Source organism: Pristiophorus japonicus, chromosome 2 (genome assembly GCF_044704955.1).
Source record: "Pristiophorus japonicus isolate sPriJap1 chromosome 2, sPriJap1.hap1, whole genome shotgun sequence".
In the NCBI taxonomy this organism is placed as follows: Eukaryota; Metazoa; Chordata; class Chondrichthyes; family Pristiophoridae; genus Pristiophorus; species Pristiophorus japonicus.
The window spans coordinates 16205373-16232067 of record NC_091978.1 but is presented as its reverse complement, the minus strand read 5'-3'; the positions used below and the strand labels follow the sequence as shown (position 1 = coordinate 16232067).

Below are 26695 nucleotides of genomic sequence, written 5' to 3'. Positions count from 1 at the left end.
CCGCACTGCAATCAGCCGTCGCCCTCCTGCAGCAGCACGCGCTGCTCCCTGCAGTGGCATTCCACCGCACCCTGCTCCCTCTAATGGCCCCTGCCCTATTCCCCGACTACGTTCAAGGCACTACATCAATGCAAGTGGTTGTTGTTGCTGTGCCCTCGTCCATCTCCGCCAGCCTGTCTTGTGTAGCAGAGACATGGGCTCCCTCTCCGTCTGAGTATGCAGCACACAGCCTGCCATGTGTGACGTAGTCAAGGCTCTCTCACTCTCTGTGCAAACAACTCCGACTAGGCTTTGCGTCTCTGCTCTCCCTGGCCTGGAGCCCAGCAGTGGCCTGGACAATAACTGATGGACACATGAAAGGAAGGAACTTAATCAGCACAAAGGGCCTTGTCTGCGAGGCTAAACCGCAGATTGTCCGCATCAGCCAGTTGCAAGTGGAATTACCTTCAACTCTGCCCCCATCCCGTTGAAGCAGACTCAGTGGCTGCTACCTTGAAACATAGAAACATAGAAATTAGGTGCAGGAACAGGCCATTTGGCCCTTCGAGCCTGCACCAACATTTAATAAGATCATGGCTGATCATTCAACCTCAGTACCCCTTTCCTGTTTTCTCTCCATACCCAGAAAAGGTGATAAAAGCTCATTGACCTGAAATGTTGGCCGCCGCAATGGACAGGAAAGGATCCGGGGCGGGGGGGTGGGTGGGGGGGGCGGAATTTAAAGACTTAATATAAGGAACATGTCCCCAATATACTGTGACTGGCCTGCTGCCTTTTTTGCGACAGTGGATATCGATGCGTCCGAGTGTCCTGTCATGGAGAGGCAGAACTCTTCATTAACATATTCAATCATGCTCCCACTGTATAATTCGGAGCCTAATTAAAAATTCACTGTTGCTGCGCAGTTTTCCCAGGGTTTGGGAAACCCAGCTGTGAAAGGGAGGCAGGCGCTGCCGGCATCTCAAGGAAAATACCTTTTCCAGAACTCCTTCTGGGCCAGGAGGAGCAGGACTGCTGCCTCAGGCCCCTCAAGGAAGCATTCAGCCTCCCCACTGCTGATCGCGACCTCTCTCTTCCTTCCTGCCATATTTGCCAATCTCCCCCAGTCCCTATACAGTCACTGGCACATAGGACCAGATGCAGGCCATTCAATTAGAGCGTGGCTGATCTGTATCTTAACTCCATTTACCCGCCTTGGTTCCGTAAGCGTCAATACCTCTTGACTAGCAAAAATCAAACAATGTCAGCTTTGAAATTTTCAATTGACTCCCAGCCTCAGAGGCTTTTTGGGAGAGAGAGAATTCCAGATTTCCACTACGCTCAGTGGACAGCACTCTTGCCTCGGAGTCAGAAGGTTGTGGGTTCAAGTCCCATTCCAGTGAATTGAGCCCAAAAATCGAGGCTGACACTCCAGTGCAGTGCTGAGGGAGTGCTGCACTGTTGGAGGTGCCGCCTTTAGGATGAGACGTTAAACCGAGGCCCTATCTGCCCTCTCAGGTGGACGCAAAAGATCCCACAGCACTATTTTGAAGAGGAGCAGGGGAGTTAGCCCCGGTGTTCTGGCCAATATTTATCCCTCAATCAACATATCAAAAAACAGATTATCTGCTCATTGTCACGTCGCTGTTTGTGGGAGCTTGCTGTGCACAAACTGTTGCCGCGTCCTCTACATTACAACAGTGACTGCACTCCAAAAAGTACTTCATTGGCTGTAAAATGCTTTGAGACGTCTGGTGGTCGTGAAAGGGGCTATATAAATCCAAGTCTTTCTTTCTTTAGAGTGGCAGTTCAGCGCTGTACTGACAGGAGCGTTATTGGAGTTACCATCTGTTCCTATTCCATCCCATCATTTGAGGAAGAGCTAATTGTCTTTGGGGCCAACATTCGTCTTTCAACCAGCACCATCAAAACTGGTCACCCATCTCGTTTGCTGTCTGTGGGATCTTGCTGTGTGTATAATTAACGGCCAGGTTTGTCTACATAATCAGTAACTGTGTCTGTACTTTAATAAAGTATTTCAGTGATTTTAAGATCTGGTGTGACTCCAAGCTCCTCGTTTCCATGTTACAGAAAGGTTATAGAAGCACTGATAAAAGTGCAAAAAGTGATTTACAAGGAGGATACCAGAACTGAATGGGTACAACTATCAAGAAAAACTAAACAGGCCGGACGGGCTCTTTTGTCGATCAAGGAGAATGTGGGGGGGGGGGAAGTCCAGACCTAGGGATCATAAATATAAGATTGTCACTAATTAATCCAGTAGGGAATTCAAGAGAAACTTATTTTACTTAGCGAGCAGTGAGAATGTGGAACTCACTACCACAGGGACTAGTTGAGGTAGTAGTGTAGATGCATTTAAGGGGAAGCTGGATAAACACGAGGGGAAAAAGGAATAGAAGGACGTGCTGATAGGGTGAGATGAAGCGGGGTGGGAGGAGGCTCGTGTGGTTCACAACCTGTTGGGCCAAATGGCCTGTTTCTGTGATGCCATTCAGCCCCTCTAGCCTGCTCCGCCATTCAATGAGATCATGGCTGGTCTGCAACCTAATTCCATGTGTAATGGTATTTGTGTAATAAGGATCTTGAATGTACCGGTCTTTGGCCCATATCCCTCAATACCTTTACCACCCTTTGAGTGTAGAAGTGTTTCCTAATTTCACTCCTGAAAGGTTTGGCTCTAATTTTTTGACTCTGCCCCCTCGTCCTCGACTCAGAAATAGCTTCTCTCTATCTACCCTATCTGTTCCCCTTCATATCTTGAAAACTTTGATTAGATCATCCCTTAACCTTCTAAATTCTAGGGAATACAACCCGAATTTGTGTAATCTCTCCTCCTAACTTAACCCTTGAAGTCCGGGTATCATTCTGAGTCAGAGGTTGCAGATTCATGTCCCACTCCAGTGACCTGAGCACAAAAAAAAATCTAGGCCGACACTTCAGTGCAGTGCTGAGGGAGTGCTGCACTGTCGGAGGATGCCATCTTTCAGATGAGATGTTAAACCGAGATCCCGTCTGCTCTCTCAAGTGGAAGCAAGAGATCCCATGGCATTATTTTGAAGAGGAGCAGGGGGGGAGTTACGCCCGGTATCTTGGCTGTTTGTGGGAGCTTGCTGTGCGCAAGTTGGCTGCCGTGTTTCCCACATCACAACAGTGACTGCACATCAAAAGTACTTCATTGGCTGTAAAGCGCTTTCAGACGTCTGGTGGTTGTGAAAGGCGCTATATAAATCCAAGCCTTTCTTTTTTTTCTTTCAGCCTACGCTGCACCCAACATTCTGTGTAAAGCTGTTTTCTTGCAGGTCATGAATTGGGGGAAGTCCGAAACGTTTGTTCACACTAATCAAACACAGAAGGGAGTTGTTTAACTGTCCGAGGTGAGGCGGTTTTAAATGAGTACAGAACTGCAGCTGCCACCAAACATTAGCGAATAATTAAGAGATAACAACTGATATAGAATCTATCATGAGCTTAACTGCTTCAGCATGTGCTTCCCAGTTGGCCCGCTGACACCTCATTGGGATTCACCTCACATCCCGTGAAGGCGGCCAAGCACTCGTCTCCCAAATTGATTGCATTTATTTTCAGGACGTTCAGCAGTTTTCCACACGCAGCTCCCTGTTCATTTGCGATAAAAGAAAAAAAAAAAGAGGACATTTCTGGAACTACTCAGCAGACCCATCAGCATCTGTCCGCGAGAAACGCCTCCATCAGTCGAGGAGAAATGCTTTTCGCAGCGAGTTGCTGAGATCTGGCAGAGGAAACGGGTTCAATCGCAACTTTCAAAAAAGGGAGTTGGATCGCCACTTGAGCAGGAAAAATGTGCAGGCCTGTGGGGAAAAAGCGGGAGCGGGTGGGGAAGTAGGATTCACTGGGTAGCTTTTTCCAAAAGAGTCGGCACAGGCACGATGGACCGAACGGCCTGCTTCTATGGTACTATTAAACTTTGTGCGACATTGCGTGCACTCAACTGATGACCATCATTTAAAACTGAGAGGAGGAGAAATTTCTTCTCTCAGAGGGTTGTAAATCTGTGGAATTCTCTGCCCCAGAGAGCTGTGGAGGCTGAGTCATTGAATATATTTAAGGCGGAGATAGACAGATTTTTGAACGATAAAGGAGTAAAGGGTTATGGGAAGTGCAGCTGAGTCCATGATTAGATCAGCCCTGATCTTATTAAATGGCGGAGCAGGCTCGAGGGGCCAAATGGCCGGCTCCAGCTCCTATTTCTTATGTTCTTATTCTTTTTTTCAGGATAAGGGGGCCAGTTAAGACCCAGATGACACATTTAAGGGGTGCTTGGATGTGCACTTGAAGTGTTGTAACCTGCATGGCTACGGGAATTAAGGGTTACGGGGAGAGGGCGGGTAAGTGGAGCTGAGTCCACGGCCAGATCAGCCATGATCTTGTTGAATGGCGGAGCAGGCTCGAGGGGCTAGATGGCCTACTCCTGTTCCTAATTCTTATGTTCTTCTGTTCTTCTGGACCAAGAGCTGGAAAGTGGGATTAGGCTGGATCCCACGATGGGCGCTGACACGATGGGCCGAAATGGCCTCCTTCCGTGCCGTAAATTTCTATGATTCTATGAGGAGAAATTTCTCCTCTCAGGGGGTTGTGAATCTTTGGAATTCTCTGCCCCAAAGAGCTGTGGATGCTGAATCTCTGAGTATATTCAGGGCTGAGATCGACAGATATTTGGACTCGAGGGGAATCAAGGGATATGGGGATCAGACGGGAAAGCAGAGGTGGATGATCAAGCATGATCTCACTGAATGGCGGAACAGGCTCGAGGGGCCGAATGGTCGACTCCCACTCCTATTTCTTGTGTTCTTTTATATACAATAATGGCGATAGAGGTATACGACAGACTTTAGAAACTTGCTCCGCAGAGCCACCTAGTAGCCAGAGTCTCCAATTACACTGATATTTGACAAAAAAAACTGATAGAGGAATTTCTTTCAAAAATTGATTCTCGTGAAGTGGATGTCATGAACCAGCATTTATCCCTCGTTTCCATGAGAAGTTTGTGGTGGGCTTTCTTCTTGAACCGCACAGGTTGAACTTCCCTTATCCAGAACCACCCATCGTCCAGAACCATTCCTAGCCACCGGGTGGTGCATGCGCAGAACTCCGACATGAACAAATTGAAGTCCTTCCTCACTGCCAACTCCCGCAATCGCTGGCCTGAACCCGTGATCCACCACACCCCCACCCCCCATGATCGCTCTGACGCACACCCAGCCCCAAGCCAGAGAGCCCCGCTATCCCCTTGCTCAGTACCTGTACTATCCAATTTAACGTGACCACCCCTCGTCCGGAAAAATCCCTTATCCAGAACAGGCCAGGTCCCGAGGGTTCCAGATAAGGGAGGTTCAACCTGTACATCCAAGTAGATTACTGGGCCACTTCAGAGGGCAGTTAAGGGTAAAATTTGTTGTGTAGAAGAATGAGAGGTGATCTCATTGAAACATACAAAATTCTTGCAGGGGCTGGACAGGGTAGATGCAGGGAGGATGTTTCCCCTGGCTGGGGAGTCTAGAACCAGGGGTCACAGTCTCAGAATAAGGGGTCAGCCATTTAGGACTGAGATGAGGAGACATTTCTTCACTCAGAGGGTGGTGAATCTCTGGAATTCTCTACCCCAGAGGGCTGTGGAGGCTTAGTCTTTGGGTATATTCAAGACAGAGATCAATAGATTTTTGGATATTAAGGGAATCAAGGTATATGGCGATAGGGCAGGTAAGTGGAGTTGAGGTAGAAATTCAGCCATGATCTCATTGAATGGTGGAAGGAGCTCGAGGGGCCGAATGGCCTGCTCCTGTTTCTAATTCTTATGCTGGTGAGAGGCCAGACCAGGTAAGGACGGCATATTTCCTTCCCTAAAGGGCAGTAGTGAACCAGATGGGGTTATATGACAATCTGACAGTTTTGTGGTCACTTTTACTGAGACCAACTTTTTTTTTGTAGATTTTTTTTTAAATGAATTAAAATTCTCAAACTGCCGTGGTCGGATTTGAATTCTTGGTCTCTGGATTACTCGTCAAGACCTCTGGATTTCTAGTTCAGTAATATAACTGTTACACTAGATTAATGTAGCAATTCACAATGGTAAACATTGAAACAAAAACCAGATCAAAAATTAGGACAATTTGCAACAGCATGCTCCATGCAAATTTTTATAATATAGAGATATTGGAATGTGTTTTCCAAATTAGGGTTCTCATGGCTGCTGATAACAGCCTGCCTGGTTCAGAAACATGCTGTGTCGTTTCATTCGCAATCTTAAAACAGAGTTTTGTTTTACACAATATTTTGGGGCACAGCCTGATTCGGTTTAACAGATTGCCTTTCTTTTCACACGGGTCAGTGAGTGCATAGAATAGACCGTCCGGGTAGACAATGCGGGGGAACAGTGCTGGAAAATTCAAAGAGGAGCTGGATAGATATTTGGCAGAGAAAAGGATTGCAGAGTTCGAGATCGGGTAGTGTATAGGAATTTTCTTTTCTGAGCTTTGGGACTCCTCGGATTCTGCAATGTTCTCTTCCCGTCCTCTACATTCCTGTGCTCTTAAATATTTGTATCCTACTTAAGATATAGTTGAGCAATCTGTGTATTGGGTCTTCCCCTCCCCCACCATCTTAGGCAGTCCTTCGGAATCGAGGAAGACTTGCTACCACTCTTAAATGAGTTCTTAGTTGGCTAAGAATACGAGAGCCACAGACTCTGTCACAGGTGGGACAGATAGTCATTGAGGGTAAGGGGTGGGTGGGACAGATTTGCCGCATGCTCTTTCCGCTGCCTGCGCTTGATTTCTGCATGGTCTCGGCGATGAGACTCGAGGTGCTCAGTGCCCTCACGGATGCACTTCCTCCACTTAGGGTGGTCTTTGGCCAGGGACTCCCAGGTCAGTGGGGATGTTGCACTTTATCAGGGAGGCTTTGAGGGTGTCCTTGTAACATTTCCTCTGCCCACCTTTGGCTCGTTTGCCGTGAAGGAGTTCCGAGTAGAGCGCTTGCTTTGGGAGTCTCGTATCTGGCATGCGAACCACGTGGCCTGCCCAGCGGAGCTGATCAAGTGTGGTCAGTGCTTCGATGCTGGGGATGTTGGCCTGGTCGAGGACGCTAACGTTGATGCGTCTGTCCTCCCAGGGGATTTGCAGAGACATCGCTGGTGGTATTTCTCCAGCAATTTGAGGTGTCTACTGTGCATGGTCTATGTCTATGAGCCAAACAGCAGAGCGGGTTTTACTACAGCCCTGTAGACCTCGAGTTTGGTGGCAGTTTTGAGGGCCTGGCCTTCAAATATTCTTTTCCTAGGCAGCTGAAGGCTGCACTGCCGCACTGGAGGCGGTGTTGAATCTCGTCGTCAATGTCTGCTCTTGTTGATAAGAGGCTCCCGAGGTATGGGAAATGGTCCACGTTGTCCAGGGCCACGCCGTGGATATTGATGACTGGGGGGGCAGTGCTGTGCGTCGAGGACAGGCTGGTGGAGGACCTTTGTCTTACGGATGTTTAGCATAAGGCCCATGCTTTTGTACGCCTCAGTAAATACGTCGACTATGTCCTGGAGTTCAGCCTCTGCGTGTGCACAGATGCACATACAGAGCACCAGCAACTGCACGTCTCAAGCATGGACTAAGCTTATATTTGCTTAAGTATCGGAGATATAAAGGAGTGATCTAATTAAGGTGGTTAATATGATTAAAGGAGTTGACGGGGCCGGTGGAGAGAAACTATTTCCTCTGGTTGGGGGGGGGTTGCCCAGAACAAATCGGCATCACCTTAAAATTAGAGCCAAGACATTCAGAGGTGATGTCAGGAAGCACTTCTTCACACAAAGGGCAATGGGAATCTGGCACTCTCCACAAAAAGCTGTTGAGACTGCTTGTGGGGAGGGGGGGGGGAAGGAGTCAATTAAAAATTTTAAAACTGGAGATTGATAGGTGTCTTGTGTAAGATTATTAAAGGATATGGAAAGATGGAGTTAAGATACAGATAAGCTATGATCTAATTGAATGGCGGACTGGGCTCATGGGGCTGAATGGCCTCCTCCAGGGTTCCCTCTCCTGATTGCTAAACAGTGATCCCGGCTGAAAAGTGTGTGTTTGGACAATTGGTGAGAATGGGGCAGGGATTGGCTAGTCTGTCCTCCATGTGAAAAATGGCTCCTTGGCCAAGTGCAACCATGAAACACCAGCACACATAACAATAAAGCTCCTTTCGCATTGACCAATCAAACATGCCCAGGGCAGGTACAGCACAGGTTAGATACAGAGTAAAGCTCCCTCTACACTGTCCCATCACACACTCCCAGGGCAGGTTCAGCACGGGTTAGATACAGAAGTAAAGCTCCCTCTACACTGCCCCATCAAACACTCACATACTATGTATGTGAGCCATACCTCTGTTAGTATCACTCCAGGGACTTGAGCACAAAATCTAGGCTGACACTCCCAGTGCAGTACTGAGGGAGTGCTGCACTGTCGGAGGTGCCGTCTTTCGGATGAGACGTTAAACAAAGGCCCTGTGCTCTCTCTCAGGTGGATGTAAATGATCCCATGGCACTATTTCGAAGAAAAGCAGGGGAGTTTACGCCAGTGTCCTGGCCAATATCAATCCCTCAACCGACATCACTAAAACAGATGATCTGCTCATTGTCACATTGTTGTTTGTGGGAGCTTGCTGTGTGCAAATTGGCTGCCACACTTTCTACATTACAACAGTGACTACACTCAAAAAGTATCAAATCGGCTGTAAAGCGCTTTGGAATATCTCACGGTGATGAAAAGCGCGGTATAAATGCAAGTCTTCCTTTCAATTGGGACTTAATACCTCTACAAAATAACACATACACACACAAGCAAGCTGCAAGCGCAAGTAAAGATTCTCCAAGGAGAAGCAGCCTGTTATATGAATCTTCACACACTGCCGCAGGAGGTGGCAGGCCGTGAATAAGCCGACTTCTTTCACTGAACTGCTCAGAAGCATTTTGTTTTCCCCACCCACCATTTCCTGGCCAATGCCCGAGGGGGACAAGCAGGCCTGCTGTCAGGCCTCTGGCCAACTCCTCTTCTGCTCCTTATAACGTCAGTGACTCAAGGCAGCAGAAGGGTTTCAGGTCCACAGATGCCATCGGCCCTCTGGCATTTGACATGCGAGAGCCCAGAGGGTGACCGTTGACAGGCAAAGCCATGAATGTAGGGACATAGGAACAGGAGTCGGTCAGTTGGCCCCTCGGGCCTGTTCAGCCACGATCTCGTTGACCTACGATTCTACGAGTCGTAGGGATCTTCCTGAATGCATCTGCCCGCGTTACAAGATTCACCGCACCTCACCTCAACATAGCTCATTGGATGAGAAGCCACCCGAGACCTCTCTGCCAGATGTGACACGGTAAAAGATAAATGCAAGTATTTTCATTTTATTTCTTTTAAGTGAGCTTTAACTGACATCAAGGAACATAGGAAGGAAGATGGGAGCAGGGGGAGGCCGTTCAGCCCCTCAAGCCTGTTCTGCCAATCGATGAGATAGAAACATAGAAAATAGGTGCAGGAGTAGGCCATTCGGCCCTTCGAGCCTGCACCACCATTAAATATGATCATGGCTGATCATTCACCTCAGTACCCCATTCCTGCTTTCTCTCCATACCCCTTGATCCCTTTAGCCATAAGGGCCATCTCGAACTCCCTCTTGAATATATCCAATGAACTGGCATCAACAACTCTCTGCGGTAGGGAATTCCACAGGTTAACAACTCTGAGTGAAGACGTTTCTCCTCATCTCAGTCCTAAATGGTTTACCCCTTATCCTTAGACTGTGTCCCCTGGTTCTGGACTTCCCCAACATCGGGAACATTCTTTCTGCATCTAACCTGTCCAGTCCCGTCAGAATCTTATATGTTTCTATGTTCCCTCTCATCCTTCTAAACTCCAGTGAATAAGGCCTAGTCGATCCAGTCACTCCTCATATGTCAGTCCTGCCATCCCGGGAATCAGTCTGGTGAACCTTCGCTGCACTCTCTCAATAGCAAGAACGTCTTTCCTCAGATTAGGAGTCCAAAACTGAACACAATATTCCAGGTGAGGCCTCACCAAGGCCCTGTACAACTGCAGTAAGACCTCCCTGCTCCTATACTCAAATCCCCTAGCTATGAAGGCCAACATACCATTTGCCTTCTTCACCGCCTGAAGCACCTGCATGCCAACTTTTAATGACTGATGTACCATGACACCCAGGTCTCGTTGCATCTCCCCTTTTCCTAATCTGCCGCCATTCAGATAATATGCTGCCTTCGCGTTTTTGCCCCCTCACATTTATCCACATTATACTGCATCTGCCATGCATTTGCCCACTCACCTAACCTGTCCAAGTCACCCTGCAGCCTCTTCGCATCCTCCTCACAGCTCACACTGCCACCCAGCTTGGTGTCATCTGCAAACTTGGAGATATTACACTTAATTCCTTCTAAATCTAAATCATTAATGTGTATTGTAAATAGCTGGGGTCCCAGCACTGAACCCTGCTGCAGCCCACTAGTCACTGCCTGCCATTCTGAAAAGAACCCGTTTATCCCGACTCTGCTTCCTGTCTGCCAACCAGTTCTCTATCCACGTCAATACATTACCCCCAACACTATGTGCTTTAATTTTGCACACCAATCTCTTGTGTGGGACCTTGTCAAAAGCCTTTTAAAGTCCAAATATACCACATCCACTGGTTCTCCCTTGTCCACTCAACAGCATGATTTCCCTTTCATAAATCCATGCTGACTTGGAACGATCCTGTCACTGCTTTCCAAATGCGCTGCTATTACATCTTTAATTGATTCCAACATTTGCCCCACTACTGATGTCAGGCTAACCGGTCTGTAATTACCCATTTTCTCCCTCCCTCCTTTTTTAAAAAGTGGTGTTACATTAGCTATCCTCCAGTCCATAGGAACGGATTCAGAGTCGATAGACTGTTAGAAAATGATCACCAATGCATCCATTATTTCTGGGGCCACTTCCTTAAGTACTCTGGGATGCAGACGATCAGGCCCCAGGGATTTATCGGCCTTCAATCCCATCAATTTCCCTAACACAATTTCCTGCCTAATAAGGATTTCCTTCAGCTCCTCCTTCTCACTAGACCCTCGTCCCCTATTATTTTCGGAAGGTTATTCGTGAAGACAGAACCAAAGTATTTGTTCAACTGGTCTGCCATTTTTTTGTTCCCCATTATAAATTCACTTGAATCTGACTGCAAGGGACCTACATTTGTCTTCACTAATCTTTTTCTCTTCACATATTTATCGAAATTATTGCAGTCAGTTTTTAATGTTCCCGGCAAGCTTCCTCTCATACTCTATTTCCCCTCCTAATTAAACCCTTTGTTCTCCTCTGCTGAATTCTAAATTTCTCCCAGTCCTCAGGTTTGCTGCTTTTTCTGGCCAATTTATATGCCCCTTCCTTGGATTTAACACTATCCTTAATTTCCCTTGTTAGCCACAGTTGAGCCACCTTCCCCGTTTTATTTTTACTCCAGACAGGGATGTACAATTGTTGAAGTTCATCCATGTGATCTATAAATGTTTGCCATTGCCTATCCACCGTCAACCCTTTAAGTATCATTTGCCAGTCTATTCTAGCCAAATCACGTCTCATACCATCGAAGTTACCTTTCCTTAAGTTCAGGAGCCTAGTCTCTGAATTAACTGTGTCACTCTCCATCTTAATAAAGAATTCTACCATATTATGGTCACTCTTCCCCAAGGGGCCTTGCACAACAAGATTGGTAATTAGTCCTTTCTCATTACACATCACCCAGTGTAGGATGGCCAGCCCTCGACATATTGGTCTAGAAAACCATCCTTTATACACTCCAGGAAATCCTCCTCCACCGTATTGCTACCGGTTTGGTTAGCCCAATCTATATGTAGATTAAAGTTGCCCATGATAACTGCTGTATCTTTATTGCATGCATCCCTAATTTCTTGTCTGATGCTGTCCCCAACCTCACTACTACTGTTTGGTGGTCTGTACACAACTCCCACTAGCGTTTTCTGCCCTTTGGTATTCCGTAGCTCCATCCATACAGATTCCACATCATCCAAGCTAATGTCCTTCCTTACTATTGTGTTAATTTCCTCTTTAACCTGCAACGCTACCCCACCTTCTTTTCCTTTCTGTCTATCCTTCCTGAATGTTGAATACATCTGGATGTTGAGTTCCCAGCCTTGGTCACCCTGGAGCTATGTCTCCGTGATTCCAATTATATCATATTCTTTAATTGCTGCCTGTGCAATTAATTCGTCCACCTTATTACGAATACTCCTCGCATTGGCTGATCTGCGATCTAACTCCATAGACCCGCCTTTGGACCATATCCCTTAATACCTTTGGTTAACAAAAAGCTATCAATCTCAAACATAAAATTAACAATTGACCTAGCATGAACTGTTGTTTGCGAAAGAGTTACCAACTTCTACCACCTTTCGTGTGTAAAAGTGTTCCCTAATAGCACTCCTGAAAAATCTGGCTCCAATTTTTAGACTATGTCCCCTAGTCCCAGAATCCTATCTGTTCCCTTAATATCCTGAAAACTTCGATCAGATCACCCCTTAACTTAAATTTCAGTGAATACAACCCTAGTTTCTGTAATCTCTCCTCATAATTTAACCTTTGGAGTTCAAGTATCACTCTGGTAAATCCAAGGAAGCTTGGTCAAAGAGGTAGGTATTAAGGAGCGTCTTAAAAGGAGAAAGGAAAGGTTTAGGCAGGGAGTTCCAGAGCTTAGGGCCCAGGCAATAGAAGGCACGGTCACCATTGGTGGAGCGATGAAAATCGAGGATGCTCAAGATGCCAGAATTGGAGGAGTGCAGAGAACTCAGAAGGTTGTGGGGCTGGGGGAGATCAGAGATAGGGAGGGGCAAGGCCAATGAGAGATTAGAAAGCAAGGTTGAGAATTTTAAAATCAAGGCGTTGCTTAAATCGGGAGCTAATGTAGGTCAGCGAGCACAGGGGTGATGGGCGAGCCGGACTTGGTACGAGTTAGGACACGGGCTGCCGAATTATGGATGACCTCAAGCTTTCAAAGCAAGGATGAGATTTGTTTTTAAACTGAGGCATTGCTGGGCCGGGAGCCAATGTAGGTCAGCAAGCAGATACGGAAAGGCGATGCCGTGGAAGGATTTGAAAACCCGATAGTGTAAGTGGCCCTGTCTCTGCGCTGGAACATTCTGTTCTTCCAGAGGTGTTGTGGGATCCCCAGCGTCTGCCCGAGCAACCTGACCAGCAAGGAGAATGTTGGAAGAGTCAAGTCTCGAGGCAAGTGAGCTGTGGATGATAATCCAATCGCCTTTCAATATTTTCCTTTTTCAATCCAGAAAAGTTGAGGTTCTGACCAACATTCCTCCGTAAACTTAAAAAAATAAGATGAACTGGTGAGATGAGGCAAAACATTTTAGTGCGCAGAGTTGTTATGATCTGGAACGCATTGCCTGTAATTGTGGTGGACGCAGATTCAATAGCAGCTTTCAAAAGGGAATTGGATAAAGGGGACAAAATAGCAAGGCGAGGGGGAAAAGGCAGGGGAGTGGGACTACATGGATATCATGTTCCAAGGGTCGAATCGTCTCCTTCTTGCGGTAAGATTCGCTCTTTACTTGGATCGTGCTATGCCTAAATGCATTTGCCGACACAACAATAAGTCACCGTACCTCAAAGTAACCCGCTTTACGTGAGGGCGTACGAGACCTCTCGGCCAGATACGACACTGCACAAGGTAAATGGAAGTCTTTTCATTTTATTTCTTTAAAGTGAGTGCCAATGACATTATTGGAACATGGGAATGGGAGGAGGCCGTTCAGCCCCTCGAGCTTGTTCCGCCTTTCAATGAGATTGTGGCTGATCCGTAGCCTAACTCCATAGACTCTTTGCCCTTTCCCCCATATCAGGTCAATGGAGGATAAAGGGCCAGTGATAAACCAACAGGCGTTGGTGAAGTGGTATGATCCCTGACAAAACCAACGTCAATGGCTTTACTTCCTTGATTAGAGTTAAGTTTATTTACACTGTTCGGCTAACTGCCAATTGCATCAATGATGTCATTGTCACACACTATTTAACTAAATACATTTCAAAAATATCCAAAGAGACTGGCAGTGGTGTTGAAACTGCTGGCAAATCTTTGCACCTCTTCGCTTCTGAAAACAAGGGCAAAAGTCACAACAACAACACGTTGCAGTTATATAGCGCCTTTAACATAGTAAAACATCCCAAGTCGCTTCACAGGAGCACTATCAAACAGAATTTGACGCCGAGCCACAGGTAGGTTTTAAAGAGCATCTTCAAGGAGGAGAGAGAGAGGTAGAGAGGCGGAACATAAGAAATAGGAGCAGGAGTAGGCCATTCGGCCCCTCGAGCCTGCTCTGCCATTCAATAAGATCATGGCTGATCTGATCTTGGCCTCAATTCCACTTCCCTGCCCGCTTCCCATAATCCTTGACGCTCCTATAGTTCAAAAATCTGTCTATCTCCACCTTAAATATATTTAATGTCCCAGCCTCCACATCTCTCTGAGGTTGAGAATTCCACAGAATCACGACCCTCAGAAGAAATTCCTCCTCATTTCCATTTTAAATGGGCGACCCCTTATTCTGAAACAATGTCCCCTCGTTCAAGATTCCTCCACGAGAGGAAACATCCTCTCTACATCTACCTTGTTGAGCCCCCTCAGAATATTATACGTTTCAATAAGCTCACCTCTCATTCTTCTAAACTCCAAGTATAGGCCCAACCTGCTCGACCTTTCTTCATACGACAACCCCTTCATCTCAGGAGAGGTTTATGGAGGGAATTCCAGAGCTTAGGACCTAGGCAGCTGAAGGCACGTCCACCGACGGTGGGGTGGTGAAAAGCGGGGATGCCCAAGGGGTCAGAATTGCAGGAGAGCAGGGGGTTCAGAGTGTTGTAGGGCTGGAGGAGGTTGTCTGTTCCTGCAACCATCAGGCGTTTTTTCTTCACTTCCACTATCTTCCCCGCCCGGCCACGCCCCGTCTCCACCCCCTCCCCCAAATCCCTCCTCCCCGTCTTCCCCACTCTCCATCAGGCACTGGGCATGAGCAGAGCTGGTCAAACAGGCGGCAGTTCTCAAGAGCCATGCGAGAGTGGGTTGCCGCAGGCTCTTTTCCCCCCTGGGTTTTCCCCTCAAGGGTGTGATAACATCGGTCTTAAAACACCTCAGATATGACCTGCACAACCATCGAACGAATGATGCCTGCTTCTGAACTACTAGACTATTACATTTATGAAATATTCAGACTTTTCCACCCAGCCTCTGCCGATGTTTATTCTCCACACTAGCTTCTTCCCACCCTTCTTCGTCTCACCCCATCACCATATCCTCCGATTCCTTTCTCCCTCATGTACATATCCTGGCTGGCCTGCCACATTCCAGCCTACGTAAGCTAGAGGTGATCCAAAACTCGGCTACCCACACCAAGTCCCATTCACCCATCACCCCCTGTGCTCGCTGACCTACATTGGCTTCCGGTTATGCAACGCCTCGATTTCAAAATTCTCATCCTTGTTTTCAAATCCCTCCATGGCCTCGCCCCTTTCTATCTCTGTAATCTCCACCAGCCCCACAACACCACCCCCCAACCCCCCCCTCCCCTCCTCCCCCCCGCCCTGGCACAAGATGTCTGCGCTCCTCTAATTCTGCCCTCTTTAGCATCCCTGATTATAATCGCTCAACCATTGGTGGCCGTGCCTTCTGTTGCCCAGGCCCCAAGCTCTGGGACTCCCTCCCTAAACCTCTCCGCCTCTCTATCTCTCTTTCCTTCCTGAAAACCTACCTCTTTGACCAAGCTTTTAGTCATCTGCCTTAAATTTAACACCGAGCCAAAAAGAAGAAATTACATTTTGTCTTGTAACACTGCTGTGAAGCGCCTTGGGATGTTTTACTACAATAAATGAGCTATATAAATAAAAATTATTATTATTTCCTAATAGGTATAATCTCTCAGTTCTGGTAGAGCATTCAGAACAAATAGAAAGAAAAACTTGGATTTATATAGCGTCTTTCATGACCACCGGACATCTCAAAGCGCTTTACAGCCAATGAAGTACTTTTGGAGTGTCATCACTGTTGTAATGTGGGAAACGCGGCAGTCTATTTGCGCACAGCAAGCTCCCACAAACAGCAATGTGATAATGACCAGATAATCTGTTTTTTTGTTATGTTGATTGAGGGATCAATATTGGGCCAGGATACCGGGGGAAGAACTCCCCTGCTCTTCTTCGAAAGAATGCCGTGAGATCTTTTACATCCACCTGAGAGAGCAGACGGGGCCTTGGTTTAACGTCTCATCTGATCGACTAATTATGCCACAAAACACACCACACCCACACTGAACACTAAGCTAAGGTTCTTCTCTAATATCAACCCGGTGAACCTTCAGGAACACGAGGTCAGCACAACACAACACAGATGGTGAGCGGTGAGTTATATAGAGGGTTATAAAAGTGATAGAAACAATGGCATAGCATTGTGAGATCAGACTGCATTGTAAAGCATGAGTAAGAGCGATGATCACTGAGGAAAGATTAGGGTAGCTTAACCTTTACAATCCACAAATAAGGTGGTTAACGGAGGGCCTCAGAAAAGGTAAATACAATTACATGTTCTCGATCGAGGCAATCTTTATGTTATGAATCCAAAGGGAACCAAGATAGTAGGGCCAGAGGGCTTGAAGGGAAATTAGTTCAAAGTATATTTAGAAGATGTTGTCAGATAAAATTCATAAAAACTGCCATAGATTTACAATGATGATAGCTTCAGCAGATGAGGTAGCAGAGTGGTTATGTTACTGGACTAATGATCTGGAGACTCGAGTTCAAAACCCACCACGGCAGCTGGGAGGAATTTAAATTCAGTTAATTAAACAAATTTGGAATTTAAAAAGCCAGTGTCAGTAATGGTGACCATGAAACTGCCAGATTGTTGTAAAAACCCATCTGGTTCACTAATGTCCTTTAGGGAAGGAAATCTGCCGTCCTTACCCGGTCTGGCCTATATGTGACCCCAGACCCACAGCAAAGTGTTTGACTCTGAACTGCCCTCTGAAATGGCCCAGCAAGCCACTCAGTTGTACCAAACTGCTTCGACAAAGTCAGCACTGCGGGAGCACCTTCACCACACGGACTGCAGTGGTTCAGCCATGATCATATCGAATGGCGGTGCAGGCTCGAAGGGCCGAATGTCCTGCTCTTGCACCTATTTTCTATGTTTCAAGATGGCGGCTCACCACCACCTTCTCGAGGGGCAATAACTGCTAGTCTTGCCAGCGACGCCCACATCCTATGAAGGAATATAAAAATATATATATCAGAAATGCCAGGGTATACATATCAGGAAAGGATGAACAGGCTGGGTCTCTTTTCTCTTGACAAAAGGCTGAGGGATGACCTAATAGAGGTATTTAAAATTATGAAAGGCTTTGATCGAGTGGATACAGAGGGAATGTGGGGAAGAGCATTAATACAAGATAGTCACCAAGAAATCCAATTGGGAATTCAGAAGAAACTTCTTTACCCAGAGAGTGGTGAGAGTGTGGAACTCGCTACCACAGAATAGTGTTGATGCATTTAAGGGGAGGCTAGACAAGCAGCTGAGGGAGAAGGGAATAGAGGGTTACGCTGATAGATTTAGATGAGGAAAGACGGGAGGAGGCTGGAGAGAAGCATAAACACCAGAATAGACTGGTTGGGCCGAATGGCCTGTTTCTGTGCCATGTATCTTGTGTAATCCTATGTCGAATTATACAGCACAGAAGGAGGCCTATCGTGACTGTGCCGGCTCTTTGAAAGAGGGATCCGATTAGTCCCACTCCCCATAGCCCCTGCAAATTTTTCCTTTGCAAGTATATATCCAATGCCCTTATGAAAGCGATATCTATAGTAATATAATAAAAATGGCACAACTAACATACATACTGACAGGTAGGGAATGTATGTTAGATGAGCAATCAACAAGTGAAATCTATTAAAAGGCACAGTCGATATGCAACACACTCAAAACTGCAGCAATCATTTGCAGTTTGCAGAGAGTATCGCAACAAACAGAAGTACCTTTATTGGCACAGGAACCAGAACCTGTGTGACCCCAGGTTGAGTTTATGAATAGAAAACAATTAAGAGCAATATCACTCTGATCTCACTCACTGGTTACTTAACAGCTATTAAACTCAGTCATTTTTAAAGGGACACAACTTCATAGAATAGAATCATAGAATGGTTACAGCACAGAAGGAGGCCATTCGGCCCGTCGAGCCCGTGCCGGCTCTCTGCAAGGGCATTTCAGCCAGTCCAACTCCCCCGCCCTTTCCCCGTAGCCCTGCAATTTTTTTTCCTTCAGGTACTTATCCAATTCCCGTTTGAAAGCCATGATTGAATCTGCCTCCATCACCCTTTCAGGTAGTGCATTCCAGATCCTAACCACTCGCTGCGTAAAAAAGTTGTTCCTCATGTCACCCTTGTTTCTTCTGCCAATCACCTTAAATCTGCATTCTCTGGTTCTCAACCCTTCCGTCAATGGGAACATCTGTTCGGTCATGATTTTGATCACCTCGATCAACTCTCCTCTAAACCTTCTCTGCTCCAAGAAGATTAACCCCAGCTTCTCCAGTCGATCCACGTAACTGAAGTCCCTCATCCCCAGAACCATTCTTATAAAATCATTTCTGCACCCTCTCTTAAGGCCTTCACATCCTTCCTAAAGTGCGGTGCCCAGAATTGGACACAATACTCCAGTTGTGGCCGAACCAGTGTTTTAGCAGCTGAATGATGATGATATTAGGTTGATTCCAGAGATGAGGGGGGTGACTTATGGGGATAGGTTGGGCCTCGACACAATGGAGTTCAGAAGAATGAGAGGAGATCTTATTGAAACTTCTAAGATAATGAGGGGGCTCGACAAGGTGGATGCAGAGAGGATATTTCACTCATAGGGGAAATTAAAACTAGGGGATACAGTCTTAGAATAAGGGGCCGCCCATTTAAAACTGAGATGAGGAGAAATTTCTTCTCTCAGAGGATTGTAAATCTGTGGAATTCTCTGCCCAGAGAGCTGTGGAGGCTGGGTCATTGAATATATTTAAGGCGGAGCTCGACAGATTTTTGATCCATGATCGGATCAGCCATGATCTTATTGAATGGTGGGGCAGGCTCGAGGGGCTGTATGGCCTACTCCTATTTCTTATGATGATGACGAACATGTTATGCATTACGTGGTATAACTTGTTGTCTGACTTACAAGCAATACCACAGGGCATCTGCTGATATATACATAACATCTCGCAGTACTGTACATCCACAACACGTTGGCTGCCAAGATTTTGTCACGCCTTATATCTTGATTTTGCCATGTCATAAGTCACAACTGAGCAGATCGGAAACCGAGCAATCAACAAGTGAAATCTATTTAAAGGCACAGTCAATATGCATCACCGTCGCTGGGTCGAAATCCTGGAATTCCCCCCGCCTCATTACGCTGTTGGAGCGCCATCACCACTTTCTGGGGGGGGGGGGGGGGGGGGCAATAAAATGCCAGCCTTGCCAGCAGCATCCTGAATTAAAAAATGATATAGCAAAAGGAGAAAAGCCCGTTATTATGCACTGGATCTCTGCTAGCCTTGTGGAAGGCCCTGGGATCTACAAGCAACCGCCAACATACAGAGAAACTCTCCCAGCTGAAGTGTGACAGAAAACAATGTTTACTGGAAGTGCTACATGTAAGGCTTCTAATATATTATCGATACAGGGCTAGACTTTCCACTTGCTGGCTATCGCCCAAAAAATGGGCAATGTCCCAGCCTTAGCGATATGTCAGCTTTCATGATCGTCGGAACACCGCCCATTTTTAGGATCACGACTTTCGGCCCAGCGATGCGGAAGGCAAAGCTTCCCTAGCAACGGCCTTCTGCGCATGAGTTTTATTTGTAGGTTGACAGGTTTAGCTGCGTTTCGGGAGGTCAGGGGTCATCCACACATGCGCAGAAAGCAAAGGGAGGGAGAGAGAGGTGAAGGACAGGAAGGCATGTGTTAAAGATTGTAATACTCCAGTTTATATTACAAAATTAATCTGAGAGTGCATTATTGTTTAAGTGCTTGCTCTTGGCAAGTGGAAGCATATATTGAACAATGGGAGCATAGTGTGCGCAAGAATCTTCCCAATGTGTCCCCAGCAGTTGCGGGTCTGCTCTGGAATTGGGCACATGCACAGTTTAGGCTTGTGTGTGCAGAGGTATCGCACGTCATTATTATTTTCGTAAGTTAGATCTCATTTCCCCATTCCACCAGCCCCCCTGCCCTCCCTGTCCCCAGCCACCCCGCCCCCCCCATCATCCGTGGCTCAGTGGACAGCACTCAGCACTCTCGCCTCAGTTAGAAAGTCGTGAGTTCGAGACCCACTTCAAAAGACTTGAGCACAAAATCTGGGCTGAGACTCCCAGTGCAGTGCTGGGGGGGGGGGGCTGCAGTGTCGGAGGCGCTATCTTTCGGATGAGACGTCAACCCAAAGGTCTCATTTGTCCTGTCAGGTGGACCTAAAAGATCCCGCGGCACTATTTCGAAGATGAGCAGGGGAGTTCTCTCCGTTGTCCTGACCAATTATTTAACCCTCGACCAACATCACTAAAAACATAGAGTATCTGGTCATTATCACATTGCTGTTTGTGGGAGCTTGCTGTGTGCAAATTAGCTGCCGCGCTTCCCACATTACAACAGTGACTACACTCCAACAGTGCTTAATTGGCTGTGAAGCACTTTGTGACGCTGTGAAGCCATGAAAGGGGCTATAGAAATGCAAGGGGCTAGAAATTCAGTGCACCTGCGCCTCCCGTTGGCTGCAAACGTCTTACCGCCCGGGCGTGGCGCCGGCAACGACTCCTGCCATATTGGGCGGACCTTTAGCGGCGGCGCTACAGCGCTTGGCGTCCTGATCTCCCGCGCCCGGAGATCGTGATGTAATCACCCCGCTAGCGCGCCACCCCCCCCCGAAATTCACGTCCGCCCCCTGTAACAGCGCCGGGCGAAAAGACCGGCAGCTGCAGGAGGCGCGGATCGGGCGGCCGGCCGAGGGAAATTGCAAAAAAAATATATCGTTATCTTGGTTTTCCCGCCGCTGATCCGTTTTCTTCGCAGGGCCCGGGCCGCGATCGCTCTGCTCGAGAGCCGGGTTAATCGCGCGGCACCTCCCCTGCTCACTCCATGGTCCGGGTCCGTCCCCTATTACATTCGCAGGGTCTGCAGCGTGCGCTTTTCCCTTTAAGTGAGGGAAGCGGTCCCACTGCACAGCGCTGCTGCGGCGTCCGACCTATTCGCTCCTGATTTAGCACTCCGCTTCCCTTCCGGGGAGGCGATAACCCGAATTTTGGGAGAGGGGGCGAGACTTCAGCGCCTGGCACTCACTGAGTCTGGCGATTCCCAAACCGAATGAATTTCACCCCACAAGGTTTTGATTTCTTTCAAGCACACTGTTGCTTTAAGTTGCCATTTAAAGCAGGACCCTCCCACCTGGTCTGGTATCAGTCTGTTTCACCCATTCATAAAGACAGCAGCAACTGGAAAATTTGGAACAGCAGCAACAGTGTACAATACCGACCCAGTCAGTTCACCACTGATTCAACTTACCATATTAAAAAAAAATCACATGAATAAACCAAAGAACACGTCAACCAATTAATTAAAAAGACACATGAATAAATGAATCAGGAAAAAAAAAACATGGACCAAAAACGAATCTGGAGTTGAACGAAAAAAAAATGTCGATTTAAAATACAGCTGTTTAATTTAATACCTTCAATCAACTATTAGCAAATTATTTTAAAGGATGCATACAGCTTAAATAAAGCCTGACCCTGCAGCAGCAAACAAATATGTTATTCATCTCTGTGCTGTCACAGAGAATGTTCATCTGAATTATTCAAACCAACATTGGACAATGTTAAATACAAAAACACAAAATATTAAACAGAACAGTGGAGTGCTCTTTGGAATCATTGGCAATACTCACTGTGCAGGCTCTCTTCTGCAAGACTGTAATCTGACATTGCTCTTTCTCTCTTTTATAAAAATATTTGGCTCTTATTTCCTCTTTAATCTGGAAGGGCTAAGTCAGGAATCTGCTGCACGCCTGAGGTTGTTTTGCTAAGAATAAAAGACTCCCCCTTTTTGCTTCACCCTCTTTGCCCACCCCAGTTGCTTCTCTCCCTCTCTCTCTCTCTCTCTCTCTCTCTCTGTTTTTTTTCTCTTTCTCTCCCTCTGTCCAAGCTTTGCTGAAGCATTTACAAAAGAGAGGAACGTGCAAAGAAGCACGTCAGTCCCTGCACTGCCCAGCTCCAGCGGATCATGTGAGCACAGCAAATGATCAGCTTGTAAACAAAAGGCTAAGGGAGCGTCTCACAAAAGAGTCTCAAACACACAAAAAAAAGCCTCCCAGTCTGCACAACACAGCTCCAGACTGGACACAGTTGTCAAAGAAAGGGGTGCTCTGTTTTATAAGGGGAGCAGAATAAACCTAAAATAGTATTTTAAATACAGGCTAAAAGATCATTATGAGACTCTGTGCGGAAGTTCTATTCAGAAAGGAATTTAAAGCTGATGTTTTAATTTTTAAAGCACAATTAATTAATTTATCTACTAATATACCTGCTGAGATTTCCAGCATTTTCTGCTTTTATTTCATATTCTAGCATCCGTGGTATTTTGCTTTTGCAATAGATTAATATATCTTACGGGAGACAAATTAAACTTCAGTTTTTGGTGTTAAGGGGTGGAGGAATGACTGCGCAGAGCTCTCTGGTGGAATAGATTTGTATCAGATCACGGAGTAATCACAATGTTCCAAATGTTTCAAATATTGAATAATTCTAAATTTAAAAGAAACGGTAATGTTGTTGGTCTAGCAATCCAAAAAAGTACTTAATTGGCTATAAAATGCTTTGAGGCGTCCTGAGGTTGTGAAAGGAGCTATATAAATGGAAGTCTTTTCTTTTTTTACTGTTTACATTCTGTGTCATGTATTCAACTATCATTGTAACCCATGTATAAGCTGACCTAAGTTGTACACCTTGAAAACACTGACCACAAGGGGGTGAACTTGTGGGAGACACTCCTAACCTGGACTTTCAGGTATAAAAGGGAAAGCTCCAACCACCTTCATCACTTGAGGTCTTGGTAATAAAGGTAACTGGTCACAGAGTGACCTTCTCTCAAGTATGGGCCTCGTGTGCATTTATACTGTATAGTAAGGACATATCATTGGCGACGAGAAACTGGGATTTAAACCACGCGAGCATGGCCACTAGCAGCACAGAAGAGAGGTACTGTGTTGATGATGATTGGGATGACTTTATTGGGAGACGACAGCAAAGTTTTGTCACTAAGGAATGGTTGGGACAGGATTCGGCTGACAAACGCAGGGCTCATCTCCTGACGGTTTGTGGATCCAGAACATACTCCCTGATGAACAACCTTCTAGCACCAGAGAAGCCGGCGGACAAGACATTCGAAGAGCTCAGTAATTTGATCGGGGAACACCTTAAACCGGCGAGCAGCACGCACATGGCGAGACACCGGTTTTACACGTACCGGCGGTGAGAAGGGCAAAGTGTTCCTGACTTCGTGGCAGATCTCCGACGACTGGCGAGCCGATGTAAGTTCACAGATGCATGCAGAGTGGAGATGCTGCGAGACTTTTTTATTGAGGGCATCGGGCACGCTGGGGTTTTCAGGAAACTGATTGAGACCAAAGACTTGACCTTGGAAGCGACCGCTCTGATAGCCTAGACATTTATCTCAGGGGAGGAAGAGACCAGAATGATGTATGACAAAAATCTTGGCTCAAATGCGACAACCGACCAGGGAGTCAAAATTGTTAACGCAACACACAGTTCCCTAGGCAAACAAGGGCAATCGGACATGCCCCAGCATGTAGTCAAACCCAATGGGGGAATTCAACAGAGACAATGGCTAGCTGAATGGCGATTCATGCCATCGCAATGGACAGTGCGGCCAGTAATGGGGCCAAAACACCTAATGGTGCACTTAAGGACAGTTACAGAGACAGTCAGAGACAATCGACTGGTAATGGACCTTTTGTTTCCAACAATGGGGCCTCCAGCTCATGCTGGGAGGTGTGGAGGTAAACACCCAGCCAGAGCTTGCAGATATCAGCAATATACCTGCAGAAACTTCAACGTCAGCGGTCACTTGGCGTGTATGTGCAGGAAGCCTGCAGCCAGGTTGATGTACGAGGAGGACGGGCCCGATGTAAGCCCTACGAGGCCAAATGAACATTGGGGGAAATCGCTGGAAGCTGAAGTTCAGCGCGTTCATGTCGAACACATATATAGTTCATATACCAGGACGCCACCAATAATGATGAAAGTGCTCCTCAATGGCATCCCAGTATTAATGGAGCTAGACACGGGGGCCAACCAGTCCCTGATGAGTATCAAACAGTTCGAAAGGTTGTGGGTGTCCAAGGACAGGGGGCCAAAATTATTGCCGATTGACGCACAGCTACGGACATATACAAAGGAGATCATTCCGGTGCTAGGCAGCGCCACGGTAGTCGTGACCCACAAAGATTCGGATAACAGGTTGTCCCGGGGGACAATCCCGCACTATTGGGGAGGAGTTGGCTTGCTGTCATGAACTGGAAATGGGGCGATGTCAATGCAATTTCTTCTGTGGAGTGAGTATCATGCTCACAGGTCCTGGACAAATTTGACTCATTATTTCAACCCGGCATCGGCACTTACATGGGGGCCAAGGTAGTGATTCACATAAACCCAGACGCCAGACCAGTACACCACAAGGCCAGAGCGGTGTCGTACGTGATGCGGGAAAAGATAGAATGCGAATTGGACCACCTGCTGAGGGAAGGCATCATCTCGCCAATCGAATTCAGTGACTGGGCGAGCCCGATCATGCCGGTGCTCAAGGCAGATGGGTCGGTCAGGATATGTGGCGATTACAAGGTTACCATCAATCGGGTGTCACTCCAAGACCTGTACCCGCGACCGAGAGTGGAGGACCTCTTTGCGACGCTATCTGGTGGCAAACTTTTTTCAAGATTGGACCTGACCTCAGCTTACATGACCCAGGAGCTGTTGAGTGAGTCGAAGAAGCTGACCACCAACACGACACACAAGGGGTTGTTTGAGTATAACAGATGTCCGTTCGGGATTCGTTCGGCCGCCGCGATCTTTCAGCGAAATATGGAAAGCCTCCTCAAGTCGATGCCAAGGATGCTGGTTTTTCAAGACGATATCCTCATCGTGGGTCACGATACTGAAGAACACCTCCACAACCTGGAGGAGGTGCTACGCAGACTGGACCGGGTGGGGCTGCGACTGAAAAAGGCAAAGTGCGTCTTCTTAGCTCCAGAGGTAGAATTCCTGGGGAGGAGGGTAGCAGCAGACGGGATCAGACCCATTGCGTCCAACACGGAAGCGATCCAGAGGGCACCCAGCCCCCGTAACACGATGGAGCTGCGTTCATTCCTGGGGCTCCTGAACTATTTTGATAACTTTCTTCCCAAATTGAGCACGCTGTTATAGCTGCTACACATGCTCCTACGCAAAGGTTGCGATTGGGAAAGGGCTTTTGATAGAACATGCAACTTGTTATGGTCCAACAAACTGTTAAATTTATATGACCCGTGTAAGAAACTTGTTCTGACGTGCGATGCGTCGTGTGTGTTGCAGCATGTGAATGCCAATGGTCAGTTACAACTGGTAGCTTATGCCTCCAGAAGTCTGTCCCAGGCAGAAAAGGGTTATGGGATGGTAGAAAGGGAAGCGCTAGCATGTGTATATGCAGTAAAAAAAATGCTTCGCAGGAAATTTGAGCTGGAGACAGATCACAAACCCCTAGCGTCCCTTTTGGCCGACAACAAGGCCACAAATGCGAATGCATCAGCCCGTATACAGAGGTGGGCACTTACGTTAGCCGCCTATGACTACACAATTCGGCACAGACCGGGCACTGAAAACTGCGCCGATGCACTCAGCAGGCTCCTACTAGCCACCACTGAGGGGGCAACTGAGCATGCTGCTGAGATGGTCATGGCTGTTGAAGCTTGCGAAAGCGAAGGTTCACCTGTGACAGCCCGTCAAATTAAAGTCTGGACAAATAAAGACCCGCTACTGTATTTAGTTAAGAAATGTGTCCTGAATGGGGACTGGGCAGCCACGTACAGGGCATGCCCTGAGGAATTTAAACCGTTTCATAGACGCAAGGATGAACTCTCGATTCAGGCCAGTTGCCTACTGTGGGGAAACCGAGTAGTCATGCCCCAGATGGGCAGAGAGGTGTTTATCAGAGAACTTCACAATGAGCACCCGGGCATTGTCATGATGAAGGCAATTGCCAGGTCACACGTTTGGTGGCCAACGATAGATGCATACCTGGAACTTTGTGTGCAAGTTCCAGGTATGCTCAGCTGGGCAACACACCCAGGGAAGCCCCCCTTAGCCCCTGGTCCTGGCCCGCCAAGCCATGGTCACGCATCCATGTGGACTACACAGGTCCTTTCATGGGAAAAATGTTTTTGGTTGTAGTAGACGCCTACTCCAAATGGATTGAGTGTGCCATTTTAAATTCAAGCACATTCTCTGCCACGGTAGAAAGATTATGGGCAATGTTCG

At 47.1% G+C, this 26695-nt stretch overlaps 1 protein-coding gene across 1 annotated transcript in view; it reads right to left on the bottom strand.

Moving 5' to 3' along the window:
• LOC139236038 (BCL2/adenovirus E1B 19 kDa protein-interacting protein 3-like) overlaps positions 1-22377 on the bottom strand; it is a 72210-nt gene extending 49833 nt beyond the window's left edge. Inside the window, exon 1 of the mRNA XM_070866793.1 lies at positions 22054-22377. Coding sequence (XP_070722894.1) covers positions 22054-22090 — 37 coding nt within the window. The 5' untranslated portion in view covers positions 22091-22377. The remainder of the gene's footprint in view (positions 1-22053) is intronic.
• Positions 22378-26695: the final 4318 nt, after the last annotated feature.